The sequence below is a fragment of the Colias croceus genome, chromosome 16 (genome assembly GCF_905220415.1).
Source record: "Colias croceus chromosome 16, ilColCroc2.1".
Classification (NCBI taxonomy): Eukaryota; Metazoa; Arthropoda; class Insecta; order Lepidoptera; family Pieridae; genus Colias; species Colias croceus.
The window spans coordinates 4,571,294-4,588,168 of record NC_059552.1 but is presented as its reverse complement, the minus strand read 5'-3'; the positions used below and the strand labels follow the sequence as shown (position 1 = coordinate 4,588,168).

At 34.1% G+C, this 16,875-nt stretch overlaps 1 protein-coding gene across 4 annotated transcripts in view; it reads left to right on the top strand.

The window, feature by feature from the left end:
* The window catches only part of LOC123698540 (furin-like protease 1), a 160,956-nt gene that overhangs the window by 131,601 nt on the left and 12,480 nt on the right, over nucleotides 1–16,875 (top strand). For all 4 annotated transcript variants that reach the window (XM_045645199.1, XM_045645200.1, XM_045645197.1 and 1 more), the window contains exons 7-10: nucleotides 693–865; nucleotides 4,502–4,711; nucleotides 7,935–8,073; nucleotides 16,291–16,514. In XM_045645199.1, the coding sequence (XP_045501155.1) occupies nucleotides 693–865; nucleotides 4,502–4,711; nucleotides 7,935–8,073; nucleotides 16,291–16,514 (746 nt within the window). The remainder of the gene's footprint in view (nucleotides 1–692; nucleotides 866–4,501; nucleotides 4,712–7,934; nucleotides 8,074–16,290; nucleotides 16,515–16,875) is intronic.

Sequence of the window (16,875 nt, the reverse complement as noted above, 5' to 3'; positions counted from 1 at the left end):
AAATAAGCCTACGTGTGTGTTACGATATTGCACAAATAATACGGAAAAGTGCAAAGGAATAACTTTCATCGGTAAGTACCTAACTAGATAATAATTTTTAAAACTTAGTTAGAGCAAAAAAATGGCGCACAGATTTTGTTCGTGGTGTCTCCTCCATACGTAGTACTACTATTCCAATGTTTTAAACAAAATGTTCTTGTCATATTTATATCGGTTCACATATACGTCGAGTTGATTAAAAGTATTTGCTTGGGTTTATATTATATCAGTGTTTTTATGTTTGTAATTCGACAGTTTTATTTGTCTAGAGTCTAGACTTTAGCAAGACCGATTAAGGCGAAAAACAGTCTAGGACTACAACTATAAAATGAAATAACTTTTAGTGACGCAATATCACATATAATGATTATAAAAATGTCACATTTAAGTGTACATGTGAGTTGAATGCAATCATTTATCAAGGGTTTTCTAACTTGTTATTATCACGCTACCAAAAGTCCTATATAGATATAAGTACAATAAGAGCAGGTTTCTATACGCTTGCTGTAAACTTTCCTTGATAGCCTTCTTGACACTTTTTCACGTGTATTATTTTTTCATACATATTTAATTTATATAATCTATACAGAACATTTTCAACAGTTATCATCGGTCTAACAAACTAAACAAATTTTCTATTGTCTTCCCCATAGGTGTCCGCATGTTAGACGGTGACGTCACAGATGCGGTAGAAGCCCGGTCTCTCAGCCTTAACCCGCAGCACGTGGATATTTACAGTGCATCCTGGGGACCTGATGATGATGGGAAGACTGTGGACGGACCAGGGGAACTGGCTACTAGAGCTTTTATTGAGGGTGTTACTAAGGTACGTTGAGATTTATGATGTCTGTTTAATAACTATTGGTAATATGCATATTGCTAATGAATATTGCAAACGAATGATACAAGACATTGATGATGTTTCAAAATAGTGGTGGATGGTGTGCCCATGTTTCTACAGGATTTTTTGAGTCAAGTCGTGAAATCTTTAAATATTTATTTATATTTCACGTTATTTTAACAATATTTATAACCGTTAACCTCATCATACCTCAATAATAAGACTAAGTACAAAAAATAAAATTTAAATTGATCTGTTGTACCAAAAATTCATAAAATTGGCTATGCCGAAGAGGTGGACGTGAACTAACAATAAGGCATAAAGCAAGCATAGAGAATTTATGTGTTTAGTTTTCGTATTAAAATTTATTACGTACGATTATCGGAATCGTGTAATAAGGCGGGGTTAGTTAGGGCCTTTATAGAAGGCGTTACCTACTCTGGTTATTTATAGTTACAACAGGGGTCAGAAAATAGTTTCGCAAGGGACGAAGGAAACACTGCTTGCTAGTATATTTAACATAAATTTCCACGTAATAGTCTCGTAAAAAAGGTCACTGACAAACAGTATATTTTACTTGACCGTCACGTACTTGTACTACGCATAGAAAATATCGGCATTGTTAAGATTTTTTTTAATGCATTAAATTACATAATAAATTATTTAATTTAACATTAATTTTCTCAGACAAAATATTCCTATTGTTTGATGTTTCATCATCGTTTTACCAACTTTTTGAATTAAATTATACGAATTGTATAAATAAATATTGTATTAAGTATGAGAGAAAAATGCATACTTTAAAATCTTTAAAAATTTCTATTTCTCTTAGTATATTGTAAAATCTCATTACAGAAATTATGGACAAAATTTGCTCTTGAAATATTTTTTATTATTTGTAAAGGTGAAGCATAAGGGGTACACTTGCCACCATGTCCTAAGCAAACCTTTGCCTTGTTACGAATAAATTTACATAGAAAACATTTCATCTTTAAATATATGGGGCTTAGGGATTAGAATGAAATGTTTATTATTTTGTATTAAATCTTTATCTATTATTAATAAAAAGTATAAGAGTTTATTTCATTCGGCATAAAGTGGTTAAATATAATAAATTGTCTTAACTCCCACTTGGTACTAAATTCATGAGTAAATTATGAAAATTATCCAATCAGTAATTTATTATTAACAAAGGGCAGAGTATTAATAAGCCCTCTGCAGGAACACTTCTCTATTCACTTTTAATGAAATGTCACAGCTGTTTTAAATTCGCAACTTGAATTTAAAGCCTTCCACTGTTATAGGAAATTACAATTTTAGTACTTGACATAGAGTCGATTTTGGTATATATTCCGATAGCAATTTAGCAAACGTAGTAGCGCCGAGTCGGCAGCTACCGAGGCGGGAATAATTTCTTTAATGATGCAATTATTTTCACTAACAATTTCCCATACTATATGGTCAAGATATCATAAAATTTACATAATAGAGTCATCCGTTTCAGGAACGTTCATCCGAGCGCGGATTTATCTTGTCGTCGGCTTAGACGTTTTATTAGTTTACCGAAGTAAATATATTCGTTACGAAAGCAATTTCCGCAGATTAAGGACATTATTTTTCATTCGCAGTCACTATGTGGAGATTGTGAGCATAATGTAAAATATGGAACTGTTTAACGTTAATACGAAATAAATTTAATAGGCCTTTCGTATTAAAGGATCATAATTTATTGCTATTATACCTATCGTTTTTACAAAAGCTTTCGTTCTACCACTTCATCGGCCAGATATTTTGCCAAAATGGCTGAATAATATTTTATTTGAGAGACTAAATTCAAAAGCAAAAAGCACTATTTTATTAATCGAGTTTAATGGCTTTGAATATAATCTCCAACATTGGTAGTTACAAATTTTACCTCCTTTACTGAAGAGCCAGAGCTCTACAGTATTTATATTTTATATAGAAAAGAGATGCAAAGGTTAATATAAAATATAGATGAATAGAAAATCTATATTTTAATATAAAATCTACATAAATAAAGAGCAACAACTCAGTTCGTGTTATTTATGTAACCACCTACACTCAAGAAATAAATTTATTTACATGATTTATATTTCATTTATCATGAATGTGGCGGCACATGAGCAAATTCAATTAATTTACTGATAACTTCGCTTCGTATCACATTTGCCGTCAACTTGTGGGTACCGTAGCTTGACAAGCGCTTACAAACTTAACAAACAACTCTTAAGTGTAATTTGTTGTTTCTAACTTATATCCAATTAGGTTTGAGGTGACATACCACATTTATGAGTAAAAGGTTCATTAATTCCTACATTTGATATTTCTATTCCAACCAACTTTGTATTCAAAGCTTGTCAATGATTGATGTCGGTATATATCGTATAATTTATTTGATATCTTTATTCTATATAAAAGGGTAAAAGATTGTATAAATACTGTGAAAATAAATCTGCTAACCATCTACACTTGAACACTTAGTCTATTGTGCTTCCACTCCACGAGAAAGTAAACTATCAATTACTGACATGCGATACGTTTACCCGGATCGTTCAATATAAGAGGTACCTTTTGAACCCTACGTAAATGTATTAAAGTTTATTATCGTTATTCTGATACTTTTAACTCAATTAACCTGGGTGAGGTCTGAGAGATAATACATTATTTTGTGTTCAGATAACTAATCCTAATACGGTTTGAAAGTATCACCTCTAACAGTAATAATATTATGTAATCCTTGTGTATCACTACAATTTGTTATTTACCACCGAAAAATGGCTGCTGCATTAAGAAAAATCCCTGTATTATAAAAAGAAGAGAGGGGAGAATCTCGTATGTTTTCCTACGTGACGTCAACAAATGATGGAGTAAAACGAATGTGAAGCATTATCCATCAAAATTCATCCGGCTATCCTTTGTTATATATATCCAATATATATCCGGTAAACATTACATCGGATAAAATGTTAATGAAGTCGCTTTGACTTGTTAGTTGTTTATTTTGTGGTACGTTTAGTGGTTTATTGAATTTTTCCTTTGAAATACGTGTGTATAGCTTTAAAAGTCACGTGCCCACTTTTTTGTTGATAAATAAATATGTTCCTAAGTTGCATAATATACTATACCTACAGTTATAATCACAACCTTTAAACACATTGATTTTTTATAGAAAATTCATTAAATTAAATTTTAATTAGGTTCTACAAAGCCAATATTAGGTGCAATATTCTTAGACGTGTAAGTGAAAAATATTTCATTATTTATGTTACAGTTAACACACGCAATTCTGGGGTGGTGTTTGTTATATTCTCCCTATTTTGTAGCTAACTGAAGGGGAATATTCAAAGTATCAATCATATATTGTATTGATCAAAAGCTCATTTAGAGCTTCAATATTTGTTTGTTTACTTCCGTGTTTACTTGTTTAAGTTTACTTTTCTATAAATAGTACACTATCTCTCACTATTCAATTTTATACTGTTTTCTGAACCGGTGGTAAATATTAAATTTTAGGTATGTATTTTGTCGATTCAAAAGCGCTTCTAGAATTCTAATTGAATAAATAAATGTTTTAGCTTAAAAGAAATGTATTTTCAACAGGGTCGTAACGGTAAAGGTTCCATATTCGTATGGGCATCGGGCAACGGAGGGCGAGAACATGACAACTGTAACTGTGATGGTTACACCAACTCAATATGGACCCTCTCGATATCCTCCGCGACGGAACGAGGCGAAGTGCCGTGGTACTCAGAAATGTGCAGTTCGACTCTCGCGGCTACTTATAGCAGTGGAGCTATTAATGAGAAACAGGTATTTTATCTTGTTTTTGTTTGTTTTTTTTAACTTTATAAATATAACATGATATGAATATTGTGGGTTCTTTATCATTCTTTAGATTTATGAATACATGAGATGATTATTTACGGCACTTCAATGTATTTATAGTGTTTTATAAACAACGCAATGATATTTGAGGTTAAACTTCCATCCGTATTTAATATATGGGAATATTATTAATGAAGAGGTGCGATAGGAAATCCAGAGGGATATAGTTAGTGACACTGACCCTTGTGTGAGATTATGAGATGAATCCTCACAGTGACAGTGTGTTTAGGTTACACCTGTGTATGATATTTTGGGACAAAAAGGATTTCAGTATGTTTTGTTTATATAAGAGATACGAGATTTGCTAGTTTGGTATAATATAATACGATGTGTGAAATTTTAGAAATTATTTATTTATTTTAAAGTTCAATATGTGGTTAAACAGAATTTAATTTTTTTTTCTTTATAATAGTAATAAGAGAACGAGTGCTCTTTCAGATAGGACTAGTGACAATATTTATCACAACATGTTTTAATATAACATAGACGTAGAGTATAAAACTATATTAAAAGAAGTGCAATTCAAGTTGTGAGTACACGAGAGAATGACATTCACAAGCTCCGACAATCTTTATTTGCTGTTGCGTGAATGCTTTGCTGTCAAAGAATTCATATCTTTGAGTGAAAAATTGTGTAATTCAAAAATAGTTTTCATAGCCAGACTGCGACCTAAATTCTTATTTTGATATTAAATGTTATTACACTCTTTAAAAGTTTAAACTAGTTGACATTTTGTGTATTACAGAAATGTTTAGTAAACTTTCATATCCGTGCAATATCCGAGTTTATTTATATTAAAAGCGAGCAATAGCGTTCACCATTTGCGAACACGAGCTCAAAAGAGCAACCCCATTTGGCCGGCAAATATCTGCTGAATAAACATTTCCATTCACAAAGTAGATCGCGGCGCAAAGAATGGACGCGCTAACCACAGCAGCAACATTGTAATCGGGAAAATCGCGGTCTAATGCATGTTTGCGTTTGTTTGCCTTCCCCGTACGTATTATAGTCGAGCCAATTTAATAGGCAACATTTGACGTCTATAGGTAAACCAGAATCTGATGGCAATTAGGGAAATCAAAATTTTGAGTGTGCAACCCTAGGGAAAATGGACTGAACGATCTTGATACTGCTTATTTTTTATTTTGTCCTCAATATCATTCAGTCACATTACATATGTGGACAATACTGTACTTAATAATGAGATATCCTCTTAATATTATGTAGGTACATACTTACATAATATACAATATACATATTACTTTTATACAGGTAATACATATTATTAGTATTTACACATACCTATTATTTGTATATTCATTACCAGTATGCCATGTGAATATATCGATATAATGATAATGTAGATCAAAACTGCTTATAATTTTTTATAAAATAAAATAAAAATAAAATAAAACTAGGTATGTTTATTTTCGTAAGTATTAACAGAAACACACATTATAAAATTGACTTGGACAACTTGGACTTAACAAATAGCCGTATTGTAAGCTCCTGTAATAAGTTTTCATAAAATTATATTCTAATCAACAAACAATATTTTAGTTACCTACATATAATATTTTTTAATTTAAAGTATCAAAACGGGTTAGTCCAATTTACCAATAAAATCTTCAAAATTGAAAATTGTGATGTGTTTGACCCTTCTTCATCGAATGTTTTTCTATACACATTATAAACAACACCTCTTGCTTGTGATCGCAGCGGCTTTTTCGACATTTTCGAAGATTTTTTAGACAAAATCCTAAAAATTATTCATCAACTGCAAAAAAGACAAATAATTTGACAACCAATTTGATAGTTGTCAAATAAGTTGCCACATGAAAATCTTTTATTTCTTAAATATAAATATGCCATCAGATTCTGGTAGACCTATATCAATTTTATCTTCGAAGAGAGGTAACCTGCTTAAAAACATCGATTAAAGTGAATTAATCGATACGGATTTGAAACATTTGTCAATCGAATTTATTAATTTATGATGATTTTTATTCACAAGTAATCAATGCATTCGATTCTAGATGTCAGATTTCGATTTTTAGAGTAACGTCTCTGGTATTTAAAAAGAAAAAAGGTTTATTGACACAAAATTGTAGCGACGTCAGTTCTTCAATTCAGAAATTATTTATTATGTTTAATATGGTTTATCAGTAAAATGAAATCTTAAAATTACTTGTATCGGGCATTATTATTATAAATATGTAATCATAATTGAAAAAAGTTAAGCAAATGTGCAGTTCTAACAAAACGAAATATCATGTTATTCTATGTCGTCGTTACTAGGTTACGTTGTTGAATTTTGTTGAACTGTCAAATGTTGCCTATTAAAATGGCTCTACTATAGTTTAATCGAACTCTATTTAACTAATGGTTTTCTGAGCGCACACATGATGATACAACTTTTTTCACGCCTTTAGATATTGACCAAGATTTATACAATCCTGACAATCGTCAGAAGTGATCAACATTCTTCAACATTCGACTAATCTGGCTCATCGAACAAACGTAATAATATGCCTACTAATTTTTCAGTTTTATTTTTAAATACAACTCATCAGAAATTTATCTTTACGAATTTCAGTTATTCCACGTTGGTTTCTTTTATTTATTGCGACCTTTTTGTAATTCCTTCCAAGCAGCAATCTGAAGATTGTACCTATTTATGTAAGAAGGCACATACTGTAGAGAAGATGGTCCCAATCCTTACTCTTACATTTGTGTTTATCAAATAAATTGGGATGACCCTCAAAGTATCTATTTACAGTACAAAGGGTCTGATGACATTAATGACCATACTGACGACTAAGACGATGTTTGAATAATAATTTTGTACTTATTTAATTCTTCAATAAAATTGTGCATATATGAAATTTCAAAAAAGAATAATAACCTGCCGCAGGGGCAATATTGGAATTGCATCCTTAATTGGCTTCATAACGATGTGTATAGGCAAGCAGGGGCAATTAAGAGAACAGTTGCAATTGCTCCGACCGCCTACCAACCGAGACTGTTTCAATATTGCCCCTGCGGCCGGCTTTATCACTTTGTTCCGATCTTTAATGATGATAATACTGATGATGACAATGACGAAAATAATAACGGTGATTATCTGATGATGGTACGTTAAAACCAGGTGGTAACAACAGACCTGCACCACTCGTGCACGACGGGGCACACGGGCACGTCCGCGTCCGCGCCGCTCGCGGCCGGCATCTGCGCGCTCGCGCTGCAAGCTAACAGGGAGCTCACGTGGCGGGATATGCAGCACATTGGTGAGTACTAGCGATCTTTAGGAGGCAGAATGATTTTATTCTATACTATTTCTCCTTTCAAAAATTGTTGTACACTATAGTGTACGTTATAACTTAACACGTAATATTATGTTATAGTGTAAAAACAAATGATATTCTGTAGACTATATCGCATTTACATTATACACGATATAGTGGAAAGCTACAATTATGATTCGATTGGGTTACATTTTAAACCATAGTGCATATTATATGCTTATTCTTTGCTTTTCAGTGGCACATCTTATACTGGCCAGTACATATCACACTAGTAGTAGTTATAAATTTTTATACCTACCCATGTAACGCCCATAAACAGACGCAATTGCTCGCACACGAATAGAAAACTAATAACAATACTAAAACTATAAATTAAAACCATCAAAAGCTCAATATATCAGTTACTATAGAACTTACTATTGGATAATTGGGATGTGTCTAGAGCTCATATTAGCCATCACAACTCACAAGTAATAGAATGAGTGCTTTTATTAGATCTAATCCAATCGACGGGAGACCGCGCGTCTGAAGTTACTAATTTTGATGTATCTTAATATAATAACTTTTGCCAATGATCATGGATACACACACATACACACGCACGTACTTACACACTACCAAAACATCAGCATCTACAAATTCTCAGTCCTCTTTGTCTAAAAAATATTTTTTAAAAATATTTATATATTTATTTTATTTTATTTAACGCTTTATTAGTTATACAAACAGAAACCTTAGAATTACTTACAGCTAAAAACAGAGTACAACTAACTTGGCGGCCTTATCACTAAGTAGTGATCTCTACCAGGCAACCACGGTAAAAGGTAACGAGCAAAAAGGTCACATATTGGCGGGACGAGAACAGAAAAAAAGAATAATAATTGCAAGAAAAATCAAGAAAAAGAAGAGGTTTTATCATACAAACATGTATCTACATAAACTAATACATATCTAAATATATATAATATCATATACTTACATACATATATATATAAAGATAATAAATATAAATCTACATAGACATACATAAATAAAATAAATAGGTATATATATGTACCAATTATATATATACATAAATATAATATATTATATTCTGAAGGAAACACACCGATATTAAATGAAATAAATATATTGATGCCATGCATATCTATACATAAATACCACATATACTACTACATACATGTAAAATAATAAAAGAATGTTACTGATCCGGATCAACAGCGGAGAGAAAGTGTTGTCTCACAAGATTTTTAAACCCCGATGCGGTCTGGGCTTGTCGAATGTTTAATGGCAGAGAATTCCATAAATTCACGGAAATTGCTGCGAATGACTTGCCATAGAAATTTGTGCGTCGGCATGGAACACGCAAGATAAGTCTGTCCTCAGAGCGAAGTGAATAGCTTTCATTGTGCAAGAAGGAAAAATTGGACTTGAGGTAGGAGGGAGCGGAGGGATTAAAAAGGATGCGGAACAGTAGTTGCAAATAGTGTAGATCCCGGCGAAGTCGGATAGGGAGCCACTTGAGCTTTTTCCTGAAAGAAGAAACATGGTCATATTTTCGAAGGCCGAAAATAAATCTAATACAGAAATTTTGAAGACGCTCAAGTTTTTCAAGATGCTCAGCTGTTAAGTCAGGAAAACATGCATCAGCGTAATCAAGTATAGGAAGGAGAAGGGATTGCGCTAGCGTAATTTTAGTAGGAATAGGCAAGAAATTACGAAGCCGCCGGAGCGTAGCAGAAGCAGCATATATCCTACGGCTTAATTCCTGGATATGGAAAGACCAGGATAAAGTTTGGTCGAGCAACACACCTAAGTTTCTGACTACCGTTTTGTAAGGCAAAGCAACGTCACCAATTTTAATGTTTGGCAAAATACCCCAGTCAATTTCCGAAATTAGGTAAGGACTACCAACTATGATAACATTGCTTTTAGCTGGGTTGATTTTCAGACCAAATTCGTTACACCAGTTAGTTATATTAGAAAGTTCGAGATTAGTAGAATGTATTGCCTTAGGTAAGTCAGCTAGGGTGGACTGAGTATATATCTGTAGGTCGTCAGCATACATATGGTACAGAGACGTCAGCCGGGAACATAAGGAGTTAATGAAGATGGAGAAGAGGAGAGGAGACAAAACGCCGCCCTGAGGAACACCGGCAGAGACCGCACACCAAGATGAGTACTTAGTATCCACCAAGACACGCTGCCTCCGGCCGTGCAGGTAGGAATGGAACCAGTCAATTACCGAAGGAGAAATGTTAAGTACACGCAGCAGACCCAGCAGTACGTCAAAGTCTACAGTGGTAAAAGCGTTGCTGAAATCTAATAGAGTAAGTACTGTGAGCTGCTTATTGTCCATCCCAGCACGAATATCGTCAGTGACCTTGACCAGAGCTGTAGTCGTACTATGACCGGGACGGAATCCGGATTGAAAATCACTAAGGATATTATTTTTATTCAGGAAGGAGGTAAGTTGATGATGTATTACACGTTCAAGGACTTTGGATAGGAAAGGTAAAATGGAAATTGGACGGTAATCTGAAAAGGAATTTGGATTAGGTTTTTTGGGAAGAGGGATGACTTGTGCATCTTTCCAAACAGTAGGAAATACACCAGTGGACATAGAGAAATTGAGAATGTGAGTAATGGAGGGGATGATGATATCGAGGATGGGAATGATCATAGTACGACTAACAAGGTCACAGCCAACAGCATTTGATGAGATGGACAATATATGTTTGTTAACATCCCGTTCGGAAACTTGCTTGAAAAGGAAAGGAGGATAAGAAGGGGTAGGAAAAGAGGAGAGAATATTGAGAGTACGGTGCTTCATATTGGAGTCGAGCGAGGAGGATGACGTAAAGTGCATATTAAGTTGGCCAATATCAATAGTATTAGGGAGAGCATTCGATTCTTTACCAATCCCCAAGCTTTTCAGAAATTTCCAATTAGTGGCTGAGTCACCGCTCTCAAGGGAACTGTGGATATGACGTCGCTGAGCGTCTCTGCACAATACGTTGCAACGATTACGTATCCTATTATACTTTGCCCGCGCTTCATCCGTCTGTGCAGTTTTCAACTTAGACTTGGCACGGTTTCTTTTTAAGGAAAGAGATTTTAATTCCGGAGTAAGCCAAGGTGCCGGTGTGTGTTTCTTTTTGACGGGTCGGAGTGGTGCGAATTTGTCGTATAGGTTTAAAACAAATGTATTTAGTAAGGAGACTTTCTCATCTATAGACTGCGCATAGAACACCTCTTGCCAACTAATGTTTTGCGCATCACAGCGAAGCAAATTCAAGTCGATTCCCCCAAAATTACGCAGCAAAATGGTAGACGGTTTGAGTTTCGGAGAATGGAGCTTGTAGGAGAGGTAAATGAGGTCATGATAAGAGAAAGCATCGGCTGAACACTGACCGTGCTTGGAAATGAAATTGGGTAAGGAGACTATCATTAGGTCAAGTAGTGAAGGATTGCAGCCTGGGAAGTAATGAGTTGGATTTAAGGAAAGGGCATGGAGATTATAAGAATTCAGGATGGAAAGCAGCTTATTACTACGGCTATCACCTTTAAGCAGACAAGTGTTGAAATCACCCATAAAAATTAAATGCTCATATTGGGGAGAGAGGTTATCTACAAGGGTTTCAAAGGAGGAAAAGTAATCTATGGAGAGTGAAGGACAGTAAAAAACACCAAGAAGGATTTTGGCCTGCGGCAAGAGGACTTCAATAAGGAGATGTTCGGTGGAAGAGGTAGAGGGAGGTTGAGAGGAAGAGCAAATTAATTTATAGGGAATGTGAGAGCGAAGGTAGATAGCTACTCCACCACCACCCTTGCCAACACGATCGTTGCGTATAAGGTGAAAGCCGGGGAGAGAATAAGCTGAGGAGGAATGACACGGCTTGAGCCAGGATTCTGATACAAGGATGGCATGGATATTACTTGATATAAACGATGAAAGCATGTCGGGATAATGTGCCGGAATACTTTGGGCATTAATGTGGATGGTATTGAAATTTTTAGGGACGTTATTGAAGAAGGAATCAAGAGTAGCATCAAGAGGAGGGGAAACAGCACTGTGAAAACTATCATCGCTACTGAGAGACGAATCGGACCAGTGTGAAAACAGACCGGAATAATCATTCAAATTTATATCGATTGACATTAAAATAACAATAAATAAGTAAAATATATATGAAAATAATAAATAAATAATATGGTATAATAAAATATATTAGATAATAATAATAATAAAATAAAATAAGCAAATATTATTTTGTTTACAATAAGTAAACGCTTCGTTACCTTATACCCACCTTAACAATTAAAACAAATTAGAGCATGCATTTTAAAAACAAAAGAAAAATAAGCATAACTTAAAATTAACTATAACTAAACTAATTTAAATCAGTATGTACCGTTAAAATTAGAAATAGAATTAAAATTTAGTCTATTGTACAAATAACATAATATGGCAATGACAACGATTGACAATTAGGTGACATCTGACAGCTGACGTAAAAAACAAACTAACAGGTGACAGTCCAGTCCAAAGTCAAATAGGTAAACAAAATAAATACCTTGCAATTTGCATTTAAAACTTATTTGTAAATACCTCTTATATAAATTAAGTACTTATAGGATGTAATACTTGAAAGAGAATACAGACTGGAAGGAGGCAAATAAAAGTAATAAGTTCAGGGAAATAGTTAATAACATAAGAATAAAATAGACAGAGGGAAAAGAAAATTTGAACAGAGTGAAAGTATAGAATAAAACCGTGAAACAATGACTATCACTTAGCTCTTGTTGGTCTTCTAGAGCGAGATACACCCCTGACGTGTTTAGAAGGTTCGCCAGAGGATGTTGAAGCACTTGGATGAGCCTTTTTGTTGTCTTCCGCAGTAGTAGTGATGTTCTTGAGGTCACCAATAGTATCAACACGGTGGCGGACTCCGTCAGCAGCCATAACAAAGATCCTGCCATCCCTGGTCCAACACTTGGACACTCCAAACTGATTCCTGGCAGCCATGAAGATCTCATGCCGACTCTTGGTTAAGAATTCGGATAGTGTAATTCCTGAACCCTTAAACTTTGTTTTGGAGGACCAGATCTGTTGTTTCATGTGGAGTTCCCGAAATTTAATAAGAACAGGTCTTGGTTTGCCATCCTTGATTGAGCCCATTCGATGACAGCGGCTGATGTCATTACCGGACAGTTGGGAAGTATTTATGCGTTTGGATATTGCATCAATAGCCACAGAGGTTGGGTTTTCGTCCTTGCCTTCAGGTATTCCGTGCACCAAAAGAATTTTACGCCTGTATTTCATCTCTAGGCTGTCATGTAGTTGAGTTAAAGCATCAACTTGTGCCTGCAGACATTGGAGCGAGGTGACAACGAACGCACGGAAGGCTGTGAAATCTGAAGCTAATCTAGATGGAGGACTAGCTAAGGATGACGTAGTGCTGGTCTTTTGCAGGTCATTTTGGAACTCCATCATACGTTTATTAAATGTCTCAGACATTTGAGCAACAGATTGTTTGATAGACTCCATAATGTCAATTAGAGGTGAAGTGAAGTTTATATGTGGTTGTGATTATATTGTATAAGAGCTCTTTAAAAGTAGTTATGAAGGAGACTGTACAGGTGAGTATTTTAAAGACTTTAAAGCATAGTTTGTATTGAGTTATTAAAAATTTTTGAAAATAAATTTGAGAGCAATTTAAAACACGTGTTCACTTTTTTTCCACCTACCGCCGAAAAAAAAGTATATAATGTTATTGGTTAAATAATTGTGATCAAATATTTACTAACGTTTTGTTTGAATACCGTTGGAAATATGTACGTGCATCGAAAATTCTATAAATTTCAGTAAAATAGTAATGTGAATAATTTAAAGCTAATGTTTACTTTTTTTTAAAACCGTATATTTTATGCTTTATAGCTTTGTTAATTACAAAATTACTGTCCATTATTAAAAACATACAAAATATTAAAATATAATATTGTGAGAAGTGTACAATATAGATCAAAATTGTAATTGATTTCAATAACATTATCAGTTGTAATATCAAGATATTATTTCGAAGAAAAGTTGAGAAGATATTTACGTAAGTAATGTATCAAAGCTTATACCAAAGACATTGTATGGCTTTGAAAAGTAGAAATAAAAGGGTGTCAGAAATATACGTGTTTACGACGTTACTCCACTTTTTATGATCAGTGACACAAAAATCTCAACGTGCGCCTGTAAAGGGAACAACGTCAAGAAGGAAAATAAAACGCTTGCAATTACATTTCCAACATCGAAACAGAAAAATATTTTAAAAACATCAGTTTCGCTGTTTCCACTCGACTTAAGGCGCACCGTCTTAACTATTCTTTTAAGGTAGATAAAATCGTCTTACCTTCTTAGCAGAAAATGCTTTCAAAGAAAGATTTCGCGCGAGATAAACGCTAATCCCATTTACTTTTCCAGCTCTCCCTGACATGTTTCTTATGTGTGAGATAAAATACCTGAAAAGCTTTCGCAATATTCACTTTATGACGCAGTTATTTTCAGTAATCAACAGAGCTATATCTGTTGTATCCAAGTTCATCCGGATTACTACAAAAAGCCATTTTTCCAGTTAACATCTTTTTGTTTGGGATCAAAATGGATGGAGCGGCATAAATGTTTAATAGACTTTTAAGGGCAGATAAACTGTATGTGTGATATTAAATCCTTTATGCGTTTTAACTCTTTATGTTTCATTTTTAAAATTACTAACATAGCTTTTAACGAACCGTTGGCCGAATGGCCTGTAGGTGACCAAAATTTCTAGTAGTTTAGTCGTACGTACGTAGTCGTCGTATTTACTTATTGAAGAATTATAGTCTGTTAAAAATTCAGATGAAAATTCTGATTTTAAGCAAAAGTATATAGCGTGGCTGTTGGTTCATTGGATCATCAACAATAAAATATTTTTCTCATTTTTATTATTTCCTCATTTCCTGGAAATCATAATTTGGTAGAAAACATTTTATTCCCTTCATAAAACGGGTAGGTGAACTACGAGTATGATGTATGTATTTGACAGCTGTTAGTATTCGTACCTATTGAATCTTTCCCCGCGTCAATCAATATTGCAACAAGATTGCAACTATGAGTAAGGGGTATTTTTGTTGATTTTCCGAGAATTAAAAGTATTATATTCCTTCCAATTGAACTAATATTCTATTGCTCACAATCATGGTTTTATTTCTGTTCTGTTCATTCCTTTTGTGTTACAAGAAACGTGAATTTAATCTCTGCTACGGTCTGTCCAATTAACGGAGTTTTATACAGATGAATGTAAATATTCCATGTTTTAATCAAGCTAATATCGTGCTATATTATTCATTCTCAGTATTTCTGATTTACAAACTTCGAGTTATATATATTGTGTGAAAATTTCGTGCAAATAATCAAATAGTTTAACGGTAATGTAGTTTTGTTCACGGGAACGGCATAAATCGCTGAGCGTGCAAACGTAATTGGCGTTAGCTAAGCTCTCCATTGTAAATTGAGATTGGGTTGAGATTATTCGAATATTGCGACAAAATAGGCACAGGAAATTGCAGGAAATACAGAGGTTTCCTGCTTTGAAACGGAGATAGTCTCTAAACTGATTAATTGAAGCGATTTACTTCATACTTTATAACAACTGATATTTTTCATGTCTTGTTCTCTTTTTTAAGAAGCTCATGTTTTGTTGGTCTAGAATCCCGGATAGAATTAAGGCGTTTAGCGATTTAAAAGCAATTTCCTTTTTGTTAAATCTTGTGTTCGAAATTAATCTTTACGATAATTTGCTTCACCGTTTGAGTAATAGCTATATGGAGTAAGAACATATTAAATTGTGTGTAAATAAAATGACCTCTACTCATAAGAAAATACCTATTCTCTTAGCATAAACCTGATACAATAGGTAGTAATTTCGTCAACCTGGCCACTATTTTATTTTATAATTAATGTTCATTGTTCACCTTAATACTTCCAATATCGGTGGATCTTCTCAAACATTAATCATAGCAAGCACTAAGTTTATTTTGGCATGTGATTGGTGTTTTAGTGACCCATTGGTTTTGTTACTCTGCTCTGTAGCTTTAATGCTCTGTAGCATTGAATTGTATCGTACTGAATCTTCTTAGTAGTATATCCCACTCTCTTCCTATCCCTAGTTGTACGAACAGCACGACCAGAACGTCTGTCTCTAAACGGAGACTGGCGGACCAACGGAGTGGGTCGGAACGTCTCCCATTCCTTTGGCTACGGGCTCCTGGACGCCGCAGGGATGGTCCGACTCGCTCGATCGTGGAGGACGGTACCACCGCAGAGGCGGTGTGAACTGGCTGCTCCCAGACCACAGAGGGCTGTGCCTGCTAGATCTTCGATTACTTTGCAGGTTGGTTTCGGAATTTTATGTACATGATTTATTCAGTTTTCAGTTTTAGTTTTTCTTAATTTATTTTTTTGTATGATGTATCACATATTCAGGAATGCTTTTATATGATTCTTTGACTTGAATTATATTTTATTTTTGTTGTAACTTATCTTTATTAAACTATTCGAATTCTGTGATAAAAACCTGTAATGATTTTTATTAGATATTATTATTGAAATAACAGCTTCAAGTGATAGTTTATCGAAAGCTATTGAATGTTGTTTGAAAATTGGATAAACGCGTCAAAATGTTCTATAGTCATTTCAAGTACTTATTCGTAATACAAAAGTAGCGGGGACCACACCCTGACTTCTCCGTTACT